The sequence below is a fragment of the Apis laboriosa genome, unplaced genomic scaffold, assembly GCF_014066325.1.
Source record: "Apis laboriosa isolate Shangri-la unplaced genomic scaffold, ASM1406632v1 scaffold34_cov151, whole genome shotgun sequence".
In the NCBI taxonomy this organism is placed as follows: domain Eukaryota; kingdom Metazoa; phylum Arthropoda; class Insecta; order Hymenoptera; family Apidae; genus Apis; species Apis laboriosa.
Window position 1 is genome coordinate 1,206,663 of NW_025222928.1, and position 21,272 is coordinate 1,227,934.

Here is a 21,272-nt window from a genome sequence, read left to right on the forward strand (position 1 = left end):
TATTTGTTAATTTCTATTAAACCGGTGGCGCCTCCTTTGAGTATATTAAAAGAAGTTCAGAATTTCATGAAATAGTAAAAAGGGGGCGTGATGTGGAAAATTTTAGAATCGCTAATAGGTAATCTATAAACAAGTTCTATATTCGGAGATCGTGTAGTCACTAAAGTTAACGTATTGGTGCTTATTCTAATAAAGGAAGAACGAATGTGATTTGTGTAAGGATTTAGGCATTTTTATTATTATGATGCTGTACAATGTTCTACAAGCAAACATAAATAAATTTCGTGTATCCATCACCATGAAACATTACTTCCATATCGATGCAATGATCAATGCAACATGCTATTTTTCCCGCGCTTTCGAAGTGAATAGAATCGCCATGTTTGTTCGACTAAAAATAAATGACCGGGAAACGTGAAGTATCATTCCTTACTTGTATCTCTCTGTATGTTTCTTGTAGAAGGTGAAATCGCAGTGATAGAAGGAAAACCAGAAAAGGAAGAAGTCAGTTATTTTGGTGCTAATTAAGTGACGACGTTCATACGTACACGTGTACATATACAACAATCAGCAATAGTGTCTAATTGGCACGGAAACAACACAGTCATTCTTAATTAGTTAATTTGCGAAGAGGCTCAACATAGAATGCATCGCAACATGCTCGATTATTACAGGATGCAGTTACTTCTGATCATCTCGGGATAATCATCCTGTCATTTGGCTATTCCCCGAAATCGGGCCAAATCTGGTGAACGAAGGATTACAATACCGCCTTAACGATAATTCGAACAACTTTTCTTCTCTTCTATGACAAGTTCCTACAGTACGTGACCAAATTTGCGACTATGACTAGCGGACAAAGGAATAAGTCCGTAGTACATCCGGAACAGCGGTATGCGTACATGCCCTGTCCGCTTTACGACACTGGTGAGTGACTTTTATCCTGTTTAAAATGCATGCATCGTTTCCTATATACATTACACATAGATTCATGTTTTTCTATTCATCAATAACATTTAAAGATTTTAAATAGATTGTAATTTATTATTCATCGTTTTTTGAAATTTAAGATCAATATAATTATTGACATGTTTATGGTATTCAAAAATTTATTTTTCTTTTAAGATCAATTAAATAGGAAACTTTGTAGTTTGAATTCATTTTTCACGTTGAAATTCTAATGAGCGAGAATATATATTGATATGAAAAAGAGAATGTTTTTTCGATATCGATATATCTCTCATAGGTTTCTTATGATTGCTATTCTAGTTACTTGTTATTGAATGCAAACGAAAAGATTACGTATTTTATAAGATTTCTTTGTCGATTCCTGAAAGTTGCCAGTTAGAATTCGTAATAAAGGAAATTGAGTTTCTATAACGGCCGAATAAAGTTTCAGGTAGAATCGAACACTTCGACTAGTGGCTTTATTATGAGATATTTACTTTGTATCTAAATATCATTCAATTTAACAAAAGTTGACTATTAAATAAGCTTCTTCTCGAGTTTTTTAAAGAAGCGTTTATTGTGGCAAAAATGATCATTGGATCTTTCACGTGCAAGAAATGAAAAAAGAGAGGATGAGAAAAGAATAGAAGATCGAGAAAAATTGACAAAAAAGAAAAAAAGAAAATTCATTATTGATCAACAATTATTGAGAAGAAAGAAATGATTGCGTTTTTATATATTACATGTATCGTTATAATCACTAAATAATTGAAACTATCTGAATGGAAAAGAATTTAAATTTTATTTTCAAATAATATAATTTTTATAAGGAAAAAAACGAGAAATTTATGAAATATGGAAAATTTCCTATTATAATACTGTTCAGAATCTCAAAATAGATATTCATAAAATTTATTCATTCAAGAATGATATTTTATTCCCTGATGATCGTGTCATTGATGTAATTTATGACCCCGCATAAATTAAACGATTATGCCGCGGATTATTATTTTCATCAATATTTATTAAATATTTCTATTACATTTTAAGGTGTACTTCTGTACGCATGACTCATTTGAATAACAAAACTGCGAAGTTTCCTAATTAAGCGCATCAAATCCATACGATCCTTTGTGCATCTTCCAAGCGAGATTTTTTCTTTCATTTTTTTGACTGTACAGCTAAGAGCACTTGTTACGTAACTATTAGCATGAAATTAATTTCTAAAATAAATTGAATTGCATCCATGTTTATGCAAATGTCAAAATTACCAATGCAATTTATCGGTTTTCAAATATTGTACAAATTTCAAAGTAGTTCAGGTTGCTAATAGATCCATTTTTTTGCATCAAACTATATAAATCGATAGAATAATTTATAATATGTATAAAAATTTATACATAATACATCATTAATACCAATATATTTTCAAAGACTTACACTGCCGCTCAAAAATATTTATCTATAATACTAAAATCGATGATTGAATATATATCTATTTATGAGCGACAGTGCAATCTTTTTTAAAAAATTTTACAATTTTACATCTTTGAATTCACAAGTAATCTCCATAGAGACAAAACTATTGCATGCAGTAAATCAATTCGCATGCGACCAATTAAGTCTGAAAATTAATTATAGCAACGAACAATAACCCCGGATGCTCGTGATCCATCAGCGTAACTCCTGCGAGAACGGATGTGTCGTCTGATCGCAAATTTGATCGAAACTTTTGTGTCAGTGACATAACTGCAGAACAGCGACGATATTCAATGTCGAAATACGGGCGTTAAAGTTAACCACATATGATGAACGAGGTCCTCGTGTCGAAGTTGGACGACCCTTGAGAGATTTGAAAGTAAAAGGTGGCCAGATCTTTGTCTCATCTCGTTTATGGTCCTCCAGTCACGTGTTTCAAATCATTATAATATTATTAAAAAAAATGTTACCGAAAATTATGATCAAAAAATATTTTAAAAATGATTAATAACGATTCTCTGATCCAATTTTCTATAACTGGATCATTTTTGATTTTTGATGATAATTAAATAACGAAATTTAGATAAATTTTCATCTATCTATTAGTGTAGGTTATTTTTGAATCATCTATCGTAAATGTTGAAACGGATGAATTTTAGATGATGATTAAGAAGATGATTAATTACACTTCGCCAAATTTGTTGATAGGTTACACCGGAATGATAGAATTATTATTCCTCATTATTCTCCATTCATGGTAATTGTAAACTCAATTTACTATTCATATAGAATCAGTAAGTTTAACTTAGGCCAGATTCAATATGTATATACATGATCAATGAATGGTCAGCCACACAAAGAGTTCTCGTTTCAATCGGGTAAATTCTTTTGCTCCATAAAATATACGTTTATATAAACGTTTATTGCACGCTTTAATACTATTTATTATCTATCAAATCAATATTTAACGAATCGTAAGATGCATCAAACAAGAAGAAAATTGATTAATATACTACTCTCTACTTAATTAAAATATTTTATCTAATATTTTCTCATTTTATAATATATATTACAACATTTAAAGTTCCACGTGTATTTTTTTTTTATCTTTAAAATTAAGAAGCTTATATAAACTTTTTACAGATCTAGATTTACTTATCCAAGGAAAAATTATAAAATAATGAAATGCTAGATAGATTATTTAAATTCCTATTAAAATTATCGATTCTATATACTAGAGGACACGAAAAAAAGACTTAATCCAATTCAACTCCGTTCCACGATCAACGATTAACGAGAATCACAGGTGATATTAGAAAATATTGCTGTTTTCAGGTATAATGTTGAATAATGTCATAGATTAAAGGTATAGGTCGCGCAATTTTAAGTTGTTTCCCCTCCAATGGGAACAACCACGTATATTTGACGATGCTTGCGATTTGGAACAATTCGTGTCGCTTCATGTTTCATTCACCGTCCGTTTCATTATGCATCACAGTGGTTAGAGAGGCCACGTGTACCAGGATTAATTGCAATTTCCAACGCCTCGTGACACGCCCGTAATCAACACCGTGACGAATGAAAGCGATTGCGAATATCGGATTTTTTTCTTTCTTTCCTTTTTTTTTTCTTTTTTTTTTTTTTTTTTTTTTTTTTGTTACTTAAAACGATCGAGCATGGCCATCGACTTTGTCATTTGATTCGTATTTGAATCGCATCCATGTTGTACGAGGTGAGAAGCTTGCTCGAGGGATCGAAAAGGTATTGTTGACTTTGGTAGATTTAGGATTATGGTGACAGAGATGTTTGCTATGATTTGATATTTATGAGAGTTTGGAAAGTTGATCTTTTGTTTTTTTTAAAGAATATTCGAATTGATCCGAATGAAGATTTTTTTTAATAAATATTCGAAATTTCACGAATGGGAAATAAATTTAACTTTCTTCGGAAATCGTGAAGTGATGGAACTATTTTTCTTCAAACTTCGCTTGATTGGGGTTTTTAAGGGTCAGTTTTATTAAAACTGCTGCGTGATAAACTTTTCTGTAAGAAACTTATATTTTCAAATTGCATATTTTAGTCTATGGTGTAATTAGACCAGTGTTGTAAATGTTTAACATTAATTTACCGATTGTTTTAATATCTCTGATTAATTACACAATCATCTATTCATCATCTAACATCAATCATCTATAGCGATTTTTAGATGATATTAAAATATTTAAAATAGTAGAATGTTACTTATTCGTTTCACATTTTATTTCATGGTTTCTTCTTTTTCCTCGATTAAAATTTGATCGCGTTACAAATCTCTCGAAGTCACGTACAAATCTAAAAGATTCGAGATCTCAACCACCTTTCAATCAAGAGAAACGTTAATTGTCAGGCAGTTTATTCGAACAAGAATCGTAGTCAGATTGCAATCGCGTCCATTTGGTGCATATAAAAGGCAGCCGTGTTTCGTTGGTTTGATAAACAGAAGAGAAACGCGTGAATCATCTAATTAAGGAAATTATCGGTTAACCAACTAGACTATCATTCAATCCAAGCGAACTATTTAGCATTGGTTTTGCTCAACTCGAACGCTTAAAATTTTAAATTAAAGATTAAACTATTTAACTAGGCAAAAGAATTTCGTCGTTTTTAACGATTTGTCGTCGAATAAATCTAATTAACAAAAGACAGAACATAATATCGAACTTATGAAAAGAATTGGTAGAATGTAAAAATGAAATATTCAAATACACTTATGATCTAGATATTTTCAATATTTTATAAAAATTAATTCTATAATAACGACGTGATTGTTTGAGAAAGAAATTAGAATGCATGTGTAAAACGTGTACTAAAAATTTATGATATTTTTGAGATAATAATTTTATTATTAGATATTCTTAGATTTTTCAAGGAAAAATAATTTTTCACACGAATCAAATAAATTTACAAATGTTACAATTTGAGCAAATATTAGATTCCAGAATAAATAATTTATTCTGCTCGTTTGGATGAAATTATTCATTCAGCTAACAATTCGCGTGTTTAACTATCATTTAAATCTGCAATGATTCAAATGAATTTAATTCTTTCAAGATCAATAGAATATTTCGAGATAATTTTTACAAGAATTATCATAGAAATCTTCATTAAAATCTTTTTGGAATTATTAAGAGCCTTATTGGAACATTAGAATCACATTAAAAATGAGATCATCTTAAAAATTAGGTTCAGCCAAGCTTTTAATTGGCTATATCGTGTATCATTGTATTTAATATTGTGCATGCAACTATGGGGAAATAAATAATAAAAAAATAATAAAATAATAAATTTGCTGAATCGCGTGTTTGCTGGTTATAAATCAGATTATCGTATAAATCATGTATCGATAGGTGGCGAGGAACCAGGCCGAGAAATTCAATTCCATCATGTTGCGTTTCGACGTTTCGTTGAAACGTTTTCAATGTTCGAAGCTGCGAATTCTTCCGGTAAAATAATTCGATTTGAAAAATTTATCATTCAAACAAACGATGTAACATTCCTCGAGATTTTCGTAGAAAATCGTGTTTATGGGGTCGGAAAAGAAGGTTTGCGACAAGATAACATTAACGAAACACTATTTTCGCGGATGGATAAACAAATCTCTCTTTGCGTTTCATAAGCAACGAGGTTCTATATTACTTTGCGTAAACGCGCGTATGCGAATTTCCGAGAGGATTGGATCTCGCAAGTTTGAAACGCCTCATGATAAATGAAAGGTATGGTTGAATAGACGAGGGGATTATCCTTGAATTTCTTGAATTTCCGAGAGTTTCTGATTTACAATCTTGGAAAAAAATAGAAAAGAAATTTCAATAATTACAAATCGTTCCATAAATCGAACGATGACTATTTTTCACTATCGACACGGTTTTCTCGAAACAATGCCAATTAGAACTATTATCAAGTTTAGTGTTAATTATTTCAATTGGAAAGGTCGAAGTTAAAAAAAAAAAAGTCAATCACTCCTATAGATGTCAACGTATTAACATCTAACTGTTAATAGTTTTAATTGACACTATCATGTTGATAGAAGAAACGTCGTCCTTCGATCTCTAAAGTGATCGATCTTTCTTTTGATGATCGAATTGATTTGTAACGTTATCAAAAAAATTAATATCATTTAAACGATGTACATTTAATTTTTAATTACTCTAATTATTCTTTTTATAACTCACATCAACATAAAAATCGTTGTTCCTTTTATCTTTTACTAAGCTCGATTTTTCCAATCCAAATAACCTTAAAACTGAAAGAGCTTCATTGTCAACGAAGTTACACGTAATAACGTTAATATTATTGTCTACTTGTTAACACTTTTAATTATCTTTAATTATATACGTTCATAGAATAAATCTTTATCCTTTTCTCTTCAGAAGGATCGATCTTTTCCACTCTCCAATTTTTTCATTTGAAATAAAAAATATATATATATATATATAAAATCGTAATCCTTCGACTTTTTCTCGTGAAAGAAGGCAAGGAAGATAAATAATTCCAGTAGTAGGCCATCCCCTGAAGGAGCAACGAATTAACCCGCGATTTAAACGAGGGGTTCGAGGCTTAAGGAAGTCAAGGTTGTCGCAACGAGGATTACACGTCGATTCACACGCGTAGCGGGATGAAAAAGAAATTTTGCACGAGGCGCATCAATCGATTTCGATGCAGTCGAGTAGGCTAACTCGTTCATGGATGTATGTGGGTTTTCGACTCGTTGGTATTTTCGTGACAAGCCTCGATAGAAGCTTTTATTTAGAGAATCAGAGGATTGGTTCGATATATTTCGAACATTGCGTGTGACGTTACATGATCTTGATTAAATCTAAAAGTTATCTCGATATTTCTACGAGATATAAGTTGTAATTACTCGATAAAGATAGATTTTGAGATATTGTTTCTTTCTTTTTTTTTTTTTTTTTTTTTTTGATTGAGATATATTTAGACGGATTACTTTAAAAAAATTGAAATAGATATTAATAAGTACAAGTAATTCTCTTCACAGAAATATTTCTGATAGATTTTTAATTTTCAAATTTCTCTAAAAAATTTATCTGTTTTTTTTTCAATTGTTAAAAAATTGAAAAATATTACTCATTATTTTTTCAGTGCCATTTATCTTTTCAAGCACGTAACGTATTCTGTATAGTTTTCTCTTTTCTGCATAGTAAAAAGGAAAATGATATGGATATCAGTATATTTCTTGATTTTCCTCGATAAAATAAATGATCAGGAAAAAAGAAAAAAAATCGTCACGGTGCAGGCCGCGAGACCGGTATTACGCGATATTATAATTAATTCGAGCTATCTAATCAATAAATGTTTAAATATTTAAATATCAAATCGAAGCTGACGAATAGATTTGAAAGAAAAATCGTCCATAAATGAAATTTTTATATACGATAAGTCACATTTTAAATTTTTACAGATTTTAAATTGCATTTATCGAGTTGTCGAGTTTCTATGTACAGCTATAATTCAAGTCGTTATATGTTGAAACTTGTAAAAATTTTCCATAATTCCAAGTTTTGTCGTTTCTCTTGCGATATAAAATAAATAATCATTTACAAAACATGTGTAACGTTTGAAATAATTGTTGAGCCTTTTATTTATTACATTGTATAAATATTCCGTATTCGATTACAATGAATTTTAAGAAGTATTCCATTCCAAATTCATTTCCAAAGCATTTCAAAATCAATAAAAATGGATTTATCAAATATTTCTGTATTCTTCTAATTCCTTCTCGATGAATAATTACGTAAAGGTATCTTCTCACAAATTTAGATCAAAATTACAAGCATCTCGAAGTGAATTGTCGAGTCTGATACGTAAAGTTGATTGATATCGAGGTTAATGCTTTTAGCCACGTATCTCCTGTCGTTCATGTACAATGCACAGAATCTTTGCGTTTCGTTGCCAAAAATATGATACTCTTGACCGAGTATGCTAGAAACCCGATTGAGAACCATAATTCTTTTCGATGCTTGAAACGCTGAAGCTCTCTCTGGCTGTGAATGCGGAGTTGTTGATACTTCGAAGGTTTCACGAATCAAAGAATTAGAAAACGAGGAAATGAAGTTTCGACGTAATTAATTAGAAACGTAACTATCGCATATCTGATTATTATTCCTAATATCACTTTCTAATTTTAATTAGTTATTAATTAATTATTTATAATTAATCGTTGTTAAATACGAATTTTATTAGATCATTAATTTAAAAATAATAATTAATATATTATAATTTAAGAATTTTAAGTTAAGACAATAATATACATCTTTGGGAAATAAAAAAAAATAATAATAATAATAAAAGATTCTAAAAACTCGTAATTTAGAACTCTGAGAAAATCTTATCTGTTTGATTTTCTGTTTCGCGAATACATAAATTTTTGCTTTAACAGAGAATAATACGGTTTACGTAATCGACGAAACCGGAAGTCATCCAGTCCCAGTAATATTTTCAATAAAACGACAAATGCCAAGCTCGTAATTCGAAGCACCGTCAACCACTCTTCTTGCTTTATGACTACTTGTTGAACGAAACAAACGACCGTATCGAAACAACTCTGGATGCTTTTGCTCTTCCTTCATCAAGTCCCACCTCTCTCCGTTCTTGCATTCTTGCCGCTATGTCCTTGCCGCCATCCGAATTTATGCGCTCGGAGCTAGGAATTTTCCAAAATTGCGATATTATACGGAGTTTCGCGAAATATCTCGTGGATAACGATTTAGAACAGTTATACAAGTTTCGCCCAAGGTAAATCTCTGATTTTATATATTCTCTCGTAGCTCGAAACTCGTATCATCTGGAATCTGGATGGAAGAAGGAGGAAAAGTTGTTTCTATGGATATTGTTTCCAGGATAAATCGAATAAAGGTCGTGGTCGTCGCATTAATCTTCGAACAATGACCATGATTTTCATTTTCTCGGACAATGGTCGAGTTGAACCAGTGTGTTGGCTCAGTGTGAAAGAGAAGAATCGTTGTCAACGATGCAAATTGAGCACGTTTTTGTTACGATAGAAGTTTATCTAGCAGAGGGATGCGTTGTGCTTAGTCTAGGGGTAATTATCCTGACGAAGAAACTCGAAACTTTGTTTTTTCTCGCTTAAGCAATATGGATAATCCCTGATTAATTTCCAACTTATTTCATATTGTTAATTTTGCATTAATTTTGGAAAGGGTGACACATCTGCGTTGCTTGGCATTTTCATTGTGGTAGACTCGATCATAAAAGTAGGACACACGAATGTTTGTTGGCTGATTATTAGAAATTAATATCGCTTTGACGAAGATACGATGATCTTCAAAGAATTAAATATTAACCCCTTCACACTCCAACTTTTTTCCATCAAATTTTCCGTTCAAACGTTAAAATTGTACGAAGAAAGTTGAATGTTGATTGCACAGCAATCAATTTCAAAATTGTGTACTGTTAAAAATCTAATAGCGGAGACATTAAGCCGAGTTCTCACAACGAGAAATTCTTTATTGACGTTTCGTGTTTTTTTTTTCTTTTTGAAAAAGTTACTCGTCTCTTCGACTCGTTTTTTTATATTTGTGTTGCCAGTAATAAAAGTTACCACTTGTTATCTGACAAACATCAAAGAAAAATATAAAATTATTGTTAGAAACAAATGTTTTAGCTTTAAAAAAGAAATAAATGTGTTACAAATGTTACTTTCGATTATGTTCTTCTTATGACAAATTATACCTGTCTCTACAATTTGAATTTTTATCCGTACATCTCAGAAGAAAATCGAATATCGATATATTCGCCACTGCTGCTATAAATTTCCTCCGTTTTAATAAAAATCATACGAAACTTATACGTACGTTGAATGAAAAACGAGAAGAATTAAATAACGCGGACAAACAGATAGGTACGTTTCAACCAAGTGGCTATTTCCTTCGACAAACAATCGGTTATTTCACGCTTTCAACGAAGGAATGAATTTCAGTACGAGAGCTTTAAGCTTCACGCGGCTTGAAAATAATGTGCAATCGTAGGAAGAAATATAAGTTCGCGACAACGAAGGTCAAGCCGCTGGAATGCGGATGCGGAGTACACAGGTGGAGGTATTTGCGTTGCAATTTTCCCTCCTTTTTGGCCCGCAGGGGAGAGAAGGGGTTGAATCCGTGGACACGCGGAATGGATCGATGCTTGTTTCGCAAGCCATGGCGATATCGATTTGTTTTTATCGCGTTTGTGCCAGTTGTGGGAATAGGAATGGTGCAGATATTGTGAAAGCGAAACGAATTTTACGTACTATTTATTTCGAAAGAAATAACGCTTGTTTGTGGAAACAAACGATTTGATGATATCAAGTTTAAGAAGATTATAATTAAATTATGTTGAAACATTTATATTATGCTTTAAAACGATTCGTAAATTTTCTATAAAATTATAAATAATAGATTATTGAAAAATCGCAATTTACATTTTCTGATAAAATCTAATACATTGTCTCGGTCCTGATAAAAAGTTGTACAACACGTGATTCTCTCCCCTGAGAGAATCCTCGAAACTGTACGACGTTTTTAAAAAGCCTTTTGATTTCCTTTCAATAAAATTTCTTTGATACTGGTATACGACATTTCACGACTTCTCGAGAAAGAATAATGTTCCTTTCGGTATAAGAACTATATGGATCGAAGATGATTAATAACCTAAGAAATATCCTTCGTACTTTTGATCCAAAAGTTCCGCAAAGTTCCCGATATAAAACTATACTTCTTTAAAGTTTCTCATTTGAAGAGTCGCGATACAGGTTTCAAAAGATTTCTAAATATATCTCCTTATACAAATATCCGATATAAATTTTAAATCAAATAATAAAAACTCGATTTTCTATCGTTATAATGAAATATCTTAAATATCCAAAAAATTATTAATTAAAATTTTGAGAATATTTTTGTACAAAATTCTTTGGAATCTTTCTTTGGGATGTTCATTTTTAAGAATTTCTTAGATCTTCAACAACAAGTTCATTGATAAAATGACACGAATATCTTTTCGAAAATCTTTTTCAGACATTGAATCATATTTTCAATCAAAAGTTATATTTATTTCGATATGAAAATATATTTTGACAGAAGAAACATTGCTTCGATGCTTTTTCTTCTTCTACGTCATTTTAATGTATTTTATTTTTCTTTCGACTGTCATATTTCTTAAAGATTCTTACAACGATTTCGTAAAAATTATTTTTCGCGCCATCGAGGATATATCTTTCGTAAAAATTTTCGTACGAGATTTGACGTTTGAATTTATTCCGACAAAGTATTCAATATATCACCGTTTTACTGTGGAACGTGTAAAACAGCGTGTGTGTCGGGTAAAGCCAATGAATACTTGAACTTCAGTTTCGTGACAGTGGACGTTATCGATGATCATGTACGAACAATTCTTTGTTTGCAGAGTTAGCTTTGCATTTGGTGTTAAATAATTCATCGGATAAAAATAACTCGATTATTTCATATTGAATTACAAAGCAAAAAAACATTTTTCAAGAAAGAGAAAATTTAGTATTAGGAATATTACAAAAATTTTTCTAATATTACGAAAGGGTATATTGTTTTCAAAATTAAGGTGAGAGAAATTTTTAAGAAATTATGCAATCTTATAAACATAATAAAATCACTTGGAAGGTTGTGGAAGAAATTATGTAAATTTTGTACCATGAAAAAAAGTATGCATAAAGATCCTAAATTGTGTAACGTGATAATAAGGTAAGATTGCTTGAAAGATTAGGAAAGAGTAATTGGAGATAAAAATTGAAATTATATGCCAATGCGCACGTATCGCGAGATGTGAGCAATAATTAAATATTTGAATAAAAAAAAAAAAAAAAGGAAGAAAAGAAAGAAAAAAAACACGATATCGCAGTGGAGGTTCATCGACCTTGCTAAAATGGTCTCACGTGACGAAATCAGCAAACGATAAATCGCGTACTTGAACTCCACGGTTCAAGTTTAATGCTCTTGTTCTATTTTCGCGTGGATTCCTTAGCAGAATGTCGAGCACCGCGAGATTAAAGGAAGTTGTATAGGTTTTAAAACTACTTAAGACCGTGTTTCCGCAAGGATAACTTCTTGTCGAGAAACGCATTCGTGAATTTTCGATGAAATCGATTTTCAGAGAACTTTATTAAATGAGCGTATTTCTATTAAAATATATAGAAAGATTGTAAGGGAAAGTTTAATTTAAATTTTATAATTTTTATATAGAAATAGATAGTTTTAGAATTGATATAGATTGAAATAGATAGTTTTGAATTATTTCCCCATATATATATATATATATTTAAATGACCAAAATGATTACTTGTTTTGAAACTTGTTAAATTTTTTCACTTTTATGAGATTAATATTTTAAATGTTATGAGATAAAAAATAAAAAAATTAATACAAAATGTACTTATTTTTTTCTTATTATTTTGATATGTGAATATATCGTAAAATTTTGTCCATGTGTAATTTTGTGAAATAAAAAAACTTTAAAGTGCAATTATTTTACATTAAACAATTTTTAGTCTGACGATCATTTGAAATTGATCGATTTTATTTTATTTATTTTTAACGATAAGTTTCAATCAATTTCAACAAGAAAATTCTGTTTATTAAAGATTAAAAATAACTTTGTACCAAAAGTTTACATATATGTATCACTTTGATGAACTTTGACATGGATTGATTTATAACCATCATATCACAGTTGCCTAATGCAAACGTAACTTTAGCGGTAGTTCAAAGCGATAGAAATATTATTGGCCTCGAATCGACTTCCCGCTAACGATGGCAAAAGTGCACAAGGATTGGTCGTGAGGAAAGAAACTTTATATCTGAGATATACGTCCTCGGCAGAAGTTTTGGCCTGGACAAAAAGACACTCCTCAAATTCAATTCCTCGAGACGAAATGGGCCGAGTTTGTGGAGAAGGTTTCCACCGAAAAATATGGAACAGCCGCCATTAAAAAGATTAATGGATTCGTTTCGATAAGCCTTATTAAGGATCAAGGTCGAGGATCGATCGCCGTGACATTGCAAGATCGACAACCGATTCCACAACCGATTTTCACAAACTGATGCCACGAACTGGCCTCCCTCGCTGGCCACCTTGAAGTATTCATAGTTTCTGTCGTACAGCCAACATGTTAGTATGTACGATTTAGTCTCGTGACGAATTCTAAGAATAAGTTTCGTCGTTGTATCGACGATGTAAGACAATATCCGGTTACTCATTTGTTTGCTTGAGGAAATTTGACTTCTCTCGCTTTTTATTCGGTATGTATTTTTGTATTTTTTAAATTAGAATATTCTCGTTTGGAGAATTGTTGGTGATTCGATTGATTATTCCGTTGAAAAGAATTTAAATTTAATCAATCACTCGTTTTCTTTTCGAAGAAAGTTATTTTTATCCCTTTGCCATATCATTTTTTTTTTTTTTTTTTTGATACAATTTGATGAAGTAATTAATCATTTGCGTAAATTATTTCGTCAGAAAGCGAAATGAACGATCGTACGAGAGTAAAATACGAAATGGAAAACTGCAAGAAACAAAAGCAAAAGCGCGTCCATCACTGTAACGTTAATTACAAATAAGGGCGTTGCTCGTTAGAAGCTCGCAGTGGAATAAGCCAGTAGTCGGACTAGTAGTGTGAGTCGGCATTTCTCCGACGAGAAAGATGATACTCTGGCGTCTGTGAATGGAACTAATCAGACAGTAACGATTATGAAATTTCTCATTTCTGTGTTGAATATTCCCTTCTTTTTTATCCCACATTCATATGGAAAGTGTATTCATTTATATAGGAAGAGAAAAGATTCTTTTCAAGCCATATTGTCTGCACTTTTGGCGAAAAACATTAAAATACAAGGTGTATCGTAACTAATAGCAAATATTTAAATAATTTTACGTCTATAAATGATGTTTTTCTTTAAACCAATAATTTACGAGTTACATCATTATCGTTCATCAATACGTTTTGTTTGATCTTGTTTACGAGATATAATTAGATTTACGTTCTGTCATTTTGTCTATCTGATTGCTCTGAGAAAGTATCGACAAATATATATATATATACATATATCTCTTGTAAAAATAATTTAAGAATTTTTTTCCTCGAAGAGAAGAATCGTAAAGAAACGATCTATATCATTGTTGGCTCTTGTGCTTTCCGATCCGTGAATCAAGATTCGAAGATGGACAACAGAAACGATGCCAAAAGTGCGATGAACGCGATTTTTGGCGCGATCGACGACGAAATTCCGCTCTTTTATTCCCAGCTGTATTACACACGGTGTTCTGAATTATGGCGACGTTCCATCGTCGTAAATCTCGACAAAGGGAATGAATTTCGATTATTTGTAAACCAGTAGATCCGTGAAATTTCCACGTTAACGAAGATGAATTTATCGTAGAATTGTCATTGGAAATACGAGGGTTCGTTGCTTAATGTTTCGCAAACTGATAGAATTTTAAACAGTTGTCAATATTTCTTCTTGTTACGTCTGTGTTTCGCCTTTCGAATAATTGGATTTATGTGAAACACTTGTTGATCCACTTCTGTTCTACAAACACGATGGTATAATTTTGATAGAATTAAACGCGGGATTAATTGGATAACGTAATAATATAAATAAATTAATTATAACATAAATAATATCCGTAACAACGTTACTAATCTCTAGGATTTTGAAGTGTATTTTGATTAAATGTTTCAAATTGTGTGTCAGATAAATATATTACGATCAAAAATTCACTTCGATATATTAAAATTTTTCCTCTTTGTAGAATCGAACACGCAATAACAATTATTTTTTACGCCATGATTCTCGTTCCACTTCAATCAAACTATATTTGTCGCCTATTTGAAACAAATTTCAAAGTTTATATAGTTCCCGTGTTTCTCAACCTATTATCGTTTATTTCAAATTTTTCCTTTTTCAATAAACGATTCTAATCACGTGAAATTTTATAAATAATTGCGATACATCAGGAGGAATTACAATTATTACGTTCGTTTTCTCGTTGAAAAGAAATTAGTATCACTTCGCGTGATTGTTTTAATTCTTAGTAGCGGTTTCAAGGGAAACCTTCGATAAAAATCCTTCAACTTTTTCCTCGGCGACGATAAATACGCTCTAATAATATTCACGAGACGAGTTAGTTAATTTCTTGCAATGGCATCGATCCAAAAAAATATTGTTTTCGACTAGCCAAACTTTCGATGCACCTTTTTGCGCATGGCAACGCAAAATAAAATTATGAAAAAGTTATGTAATATTTTTTAATGTTGAATATTCTTATCAATTTTTACTTAAGATTCATCCGCAATAGAATTATACATTTTTAACAAGAAGAAACCTGCGAAGAAGCTCAATTATTCTCTATTCTGCATACATATATGCGCAGCGACATTTCGAAGAGAACCAGTGCCAACCAGTTGTTCGAAAGCAGTTCGAACACCGATACGATCGTAAATCCGCAAATATTTTACAACTCGTAAAAATATCTTTACGTCTTCTTCTTGCATTTTCCTGTGGTGCATTATAAAATTCGCACCACTATTCGCAGACCAGTCAAAATAATCTATTAAATAACATATGTCAATAAACACGATCAATGCTATATTTTCTCACACTTGTGATTCGATGCCAATTAATAATAATCAGGAAAATATATATTTGATCGATATCACGAGCATCGTTGTTTCCCATGTTTACCTCACCAGAATCTTACGATAATTTCCATCCATCCGAAAAACTTTTCATTTCAACAACAATACCCGAGATAAACGTTTAACGATCTCGAGAAGAATTTCATGGCAAAACTTACATCAGCCTCTTTTGTTTTCCATTCATATGATTAATCACCGTTGGCACACGATTGCAATAAATTTCACGATCGTAAAACCGATCGTTCGCACTTCGCCGCAACTATTAAAGGCCAATCTAAAATTCACCTTACACACACGTGCCCTCGTGCCCATCGGCGCGAAAGTGGCGCGAAAGAAGAACCACAGCCAGTGTTAGAAGAGCGGTCGGTGGTGCGGGCAGACGTCATCGGGTTTCTGGTCAGCGTCGCGACGCCTCGTGCACTCGGTCAGTGCTGGGCTGTCGGTCGCGTGGCGAACCTACCCTCGTCGAACCGATCCTCGAGGACACGTGGTCTTCGCTTCTGATTCAGATCGATCTATCCCGCGACCACGTGCGTAGCGCAGAGCAGGAGGAGGAGGAGGAATCAGCGCGTGACCAGGAAATAAATAACGGAGTGCGCTCGCCGACAAAGGCCTTGACGTTGCACCACCCCCTACATACGTCGTCCCGTGAATATTTCAATAGCGTATCGATCTAGCGCATTACGAGGAACACACGTGTGTATGTCTGAAAGCGAATTCGCTTCTTCGTGCGATCATCACTCGGTGTTTGGTTCGAAGCAACTCGGTTTAACCGCGTCCCTTTTCAACCACGCAACGGGCTAATCACCACCAGGTACTACCTTTGCCAGGACACGTTCACCAACCGTCGGTGATTACCTCGCGAGACCATCGATCCATCCGCTCTCTCTTTCTGTGCTGTGTCTAATATATTCTACACATGCATCGTGTGTGTTTCTTGTTGTCAATATTTGTGAATTGTGGGATTATATATATATATATATATATATATAGACTTTGAAACGTGGACATAGTTGATGGTGCATACCTCGTCTCGTATGAACGTATTGCTCTCTTTTTCTCTCTTTCTCTCTGTTCATCGTTTTCCTGTAGATTGTGGCAGAGTACCTTTAGCCAATCAACCCTTCCTCTTTGTAATTTCCACTGTTGAAATACTCGTCCAGGAGTACACGTTGATCGTTTTAACTGTCGTTCGATTGAGTTATTTGTTTTTGGTGGTAACAAAATGTCGGTGTCCTATATAGAGTGTGAATATTTGAAAGTAAAATTCTTGGGAGCTGTATTTTTTTTCTTTTTTTTTTTAATGGATATCGTGTTGAGAACGAAAGTTGCTCGTGCTCAATGGAGTATCCAATCGAGAAAAATTCACTCTCGAGAGTTTCACTTTGAAATTCACCCCCTTACCCTTGTAATTTCTCACGCTTCGCTATGTATTTTTGAATAGACGTAGAACCAACCAGTTTTTAACTAACTATCTCGATCCTTTAATGTTATTCTTCCGCAGTTGATAACCGATAATTGATAACCGCTTGCTGTTCGCTTTCCATGTTGAGAGTCTCCGATTTGCGCGCAAAGTTCGGTGCTTTTCCTCGACAGACGAACGAAAGTAACCAAAGGTAGCTCTTTATCCCCTAATCAAAAACTTCGCGTTTTTTTCTCTCTCTCTTTCTCTCTCTTTCTGAGAAAGCGAAGCGTTAAACAACTCGAATAACTCCAAGTCACGATCCTTCTTTTAACTTTCGATTCCTCTGTACGTAGAAGATACGATTCACTTTGCCTCGTGAATCATGAGCCGATTATCGTCGTGCAACTTCTCCACCCAAGTATCTTAACATTGCGAAACATTGTTCAGAGACCAACACAGAGAATTATATTAAAGTTTCAGGAAGATATATTATGTTCCATTTGAATGGAACTTGGTCCTGTCTTGCTCGATCGTTAAATTCGGAGATCAAGCGTAGACATTGCATTCAAAAGTTTCTTCTTTCGAGGAAATCGAAACGTAGCTACGTAATCTAGTATGTCAAAGACGTTTCATCCGATGGAGCGCAAGGAATTCACGTTTCTCGAAGAAGGAGACGCTAGTGTCTTGTTCGCGTGAGGGAAGATCGCTAGGGAGATGGTAACTTTTCTTCTCTTGGAAAATCGCGACGACACGGACGAAGATCTAAGGCTCTTTAGGGAAATTTTCTATTTTTTTTTTCTTTTTGAAAATAATATACGTGGAAATAGTTATTTCGTTCTTATTTTTCCAAGATCAATGCATGATCCATATATAACGTTCAATTGAAAAATCGATAAATTTTATTTTTATTCTATGCCTATATCGAAAATTCTCAGCATCGTTCAACTTCTAATTTATTTCCAATAGCGTCGAGATCATTGAAGAATATTTTTGAATGAAAATTTTCAAAGATTCACATTGGATCATTGAAATTTCCTCGTGTGTACCATTGATGCTTTGATAATTACCCAAGTATCTTCATCAATGAAATTAAAAAAATTATTTTACGAGAGCCATACCAGAAAAAATAAACTCATCGCTTGGAAAACTTTCGATCGACTCCAAATTCGATCCACTAATATTATCCAAACCCATACCACCTTAACCGACATTTCTCGGACGTTGGAGGCAGGTTGACTGCAGTCGATGTTCCAGGTCGAGTCTCAGGTATCGAGCCCTCGAAAGGCTCTGCGCCGTAAACGCTGTCGTGACAAGACAGTCCTTGCGGCTGCGGCAGATCAATCGAGAGGCTCGACTATTAAAGTCGGTGTCGCTGTGTCGGGCGAACAGTCCTCCCCTGTGTGTGGAGGGCACGTTTCGCGTCGGCTGTGGCCTGCTCATGCTCGCTTCCTCCTTCTGGTATCGGAAAATCCGCGTGACACACCGAAATCATCGTTTCGACGCGCAACAGTTACCTCGAATCGTTGAAGTCGTTGCATTCGTAAACGAGTAATAATTGGGATATAAATAACATTCGAGACTGGAATTTCGAATTTAATAGAATTTGAATCAAATCTCGTCGAACAATTCAGTGGTGCTGTTGTTTCTTTCTGTATATATGATGAGGAACAGTGAAGAGAGAACGTGACGAAGAAGAATCGAATTCGTCGTTTCTTCGTTTCCTCAAATCTTCGAATGCCTCGAGAGAATTTCATAAGGATTGTTCCGTTTCTCTAACGATACGTGGAAAGATTCGAGAGAATTTCCAAACTGTTGTACTATTTCCACGCGAACGTGGTGGGAAGATTCGGGAGAAAATTTCAAGAGAATGTTTCGATTCGACGATAGGATTGTTCTTCGTTATTAAAACGAAGACGTATCTATGATCCTTGCGTGACACGATCCATCATTTCTCGAGGTGTAATTATAATTCTAGACCTTGGAGCTTCTGGCGAGATCGTCTTCGCGGCACAGACTGGCTCGACCAACATCGTAAATCGTTATGTTTCTCCGATGATCTCATTCTGCATCTTTTTTCGCGTATAAACGGATACTTGGACGACATAGAGAGAAACGTAAGATTCACGTGGAAGCACGATGGTAACTCGCCAAGACGGAGATCGAGAAATTCTAGTTATCCCGGAGCGGGCCAAGCGACGGTAGGGCTTGGGATTGATCAAAGTGGTGTGTACAATCAGACGAGCCGCGCGTTTCTTCCAACGATAAAAACTTGGAAATTGTCGCATCGAAGGGAAATCGGTTACTTTACAATTACGTGGTTGAATAATTTCGAAGGAGAAATAATAAAGTGGCAAGGAAATGAAAATTTCGCGATTGGCCAGACGGGAGGACGATCGTTGTCGCGGCAAGAATCTTATTTTAAAAACTGTTGTTCGATAGAGGGAAAACCGAATTTCTAATCTTTCGATTCCTTAACAAATGAAAGTCGGAGTTGCATCAAGTTCCTCGAAAATTCCTTCCTTTCCCGATGAATATTTTTCCTGGGGGAGACAAAATAACGAGGTTGATATTCCAATCACGAGTGTAATCTCCGAGAGCTACCGTTCGATAAATTATCGATGAAAGAACGAATTTGCCCCCCGCGCGGGAACTGGATCGACGAAAGAAACGCGGAGAGCGAAAAAGAAAAGAATCGCGATATGGAATTGCAAAAAAGAAGAGACGCTTGCGAGCGTAGGGAAGCTGCCTAGGTAGACGCTTTCGTGATCGTCGAGCACCGTCACCACCACCACCATCGGCGCTGCTTCTTCCACTCGTTGTAAAAGAAACTCGACCGAAAAGACCACCCTCGGGCTTGAAAACATCATTGAAACGAATCATCACACTCGCCTTATACCTAAAAACAAAAAAAAAAAAAAAAAAAAAAAAAAAAAAAAAAACAAAAAAATCGACTCGAATCGGATCTAAAGAGGAAATGAAAACGTTAATTAATAAACACGAAAATCGACACGAAAAGAAAATGGAAAATCGATCGAAAAGATAATCGAAGCAACAACCGCGTCCTCCTTGTACGATTCTCTTGTCCGTCACACACTGCCCTCTCTCTTTCTCTCTCTCTCTCTCTCTCTCTTTCTCTCTTTCTCACGCTCAGTCAATCATGAATCTTATGTTCCGCAAGAACTTCAGCGAGAAGGGATTCGGTGGTGGTGGAGGAGGAGGAGGAGGAGGCGGCGGACTGGAGGGCCGCTCGGTCCTCGGCACCGTTTACGGGCCGGCCACTTTGGGGTACACGGGGACTCGGTTCGGCGTGGTGCGCGGCGCCGGCCAGTCGGCGGTCGGGGCGCGCGCACCGATACGACGCAGCAGAGAGTTCGGCTACTTCCCCTCGATGGCCGATCACGAGCACCAGGGGTTCGGGTACCGGACTCACCTGTTTCTCACCCCACCGACAGGCGGTGCCCTCGGCTCGCCACCGGAGGAACCGACCGAGAGGCTAGGCCCTCCACCCAGGAAAAATTCTGGGCCCCACGTGATAAAGTGGGGTGGCGGTGGAGGGGGTGGAGGAGGACAGGGATCGGGACAGGGATCGGGAGCCGGAGGACAGGCGAGGAGGAAACAGGCTTCCCAGCAGAAAGAACCCTCGGAACCCTCGACCCCGACTGCTTCGAGACAGGTAAGGAGAGAGGGTTTGAGATCTTTTTTTTTTTGTTTTGTTTTATGTAA

At 34.4% G+C, this 21,272-nt stretch overlaps 1 protein-coding gene across 5 annotated transcripts in view; it reads left to right on the plus strand.

Annotated features, from left to right (window-relative positions):
• The window catches only part of LOC122714679, a 31,861-nt gene that overhangs the window by 2,875 nt on the left and 7,714 nt on the right, over positions 1–21,272 (plus strand). For 2 of the 5 annotated variants that reach the window (XM_043936244.1, XM_043936245.1), the window contains 2 exons: positions 461–927; positions 21,002–21,222. In XM_043936244.1, coding sequence (XP_043792179.1) covers positions 846–927; positions 21,002–21,222 — 303 coding nt within the window. In that variant the 5' untranslated portion in view covers positions 461–845. The other 3 variants (XM_043936242.1, XM_043936247.1, XM_043936243.1) reach the window with 3 other exon arrangements.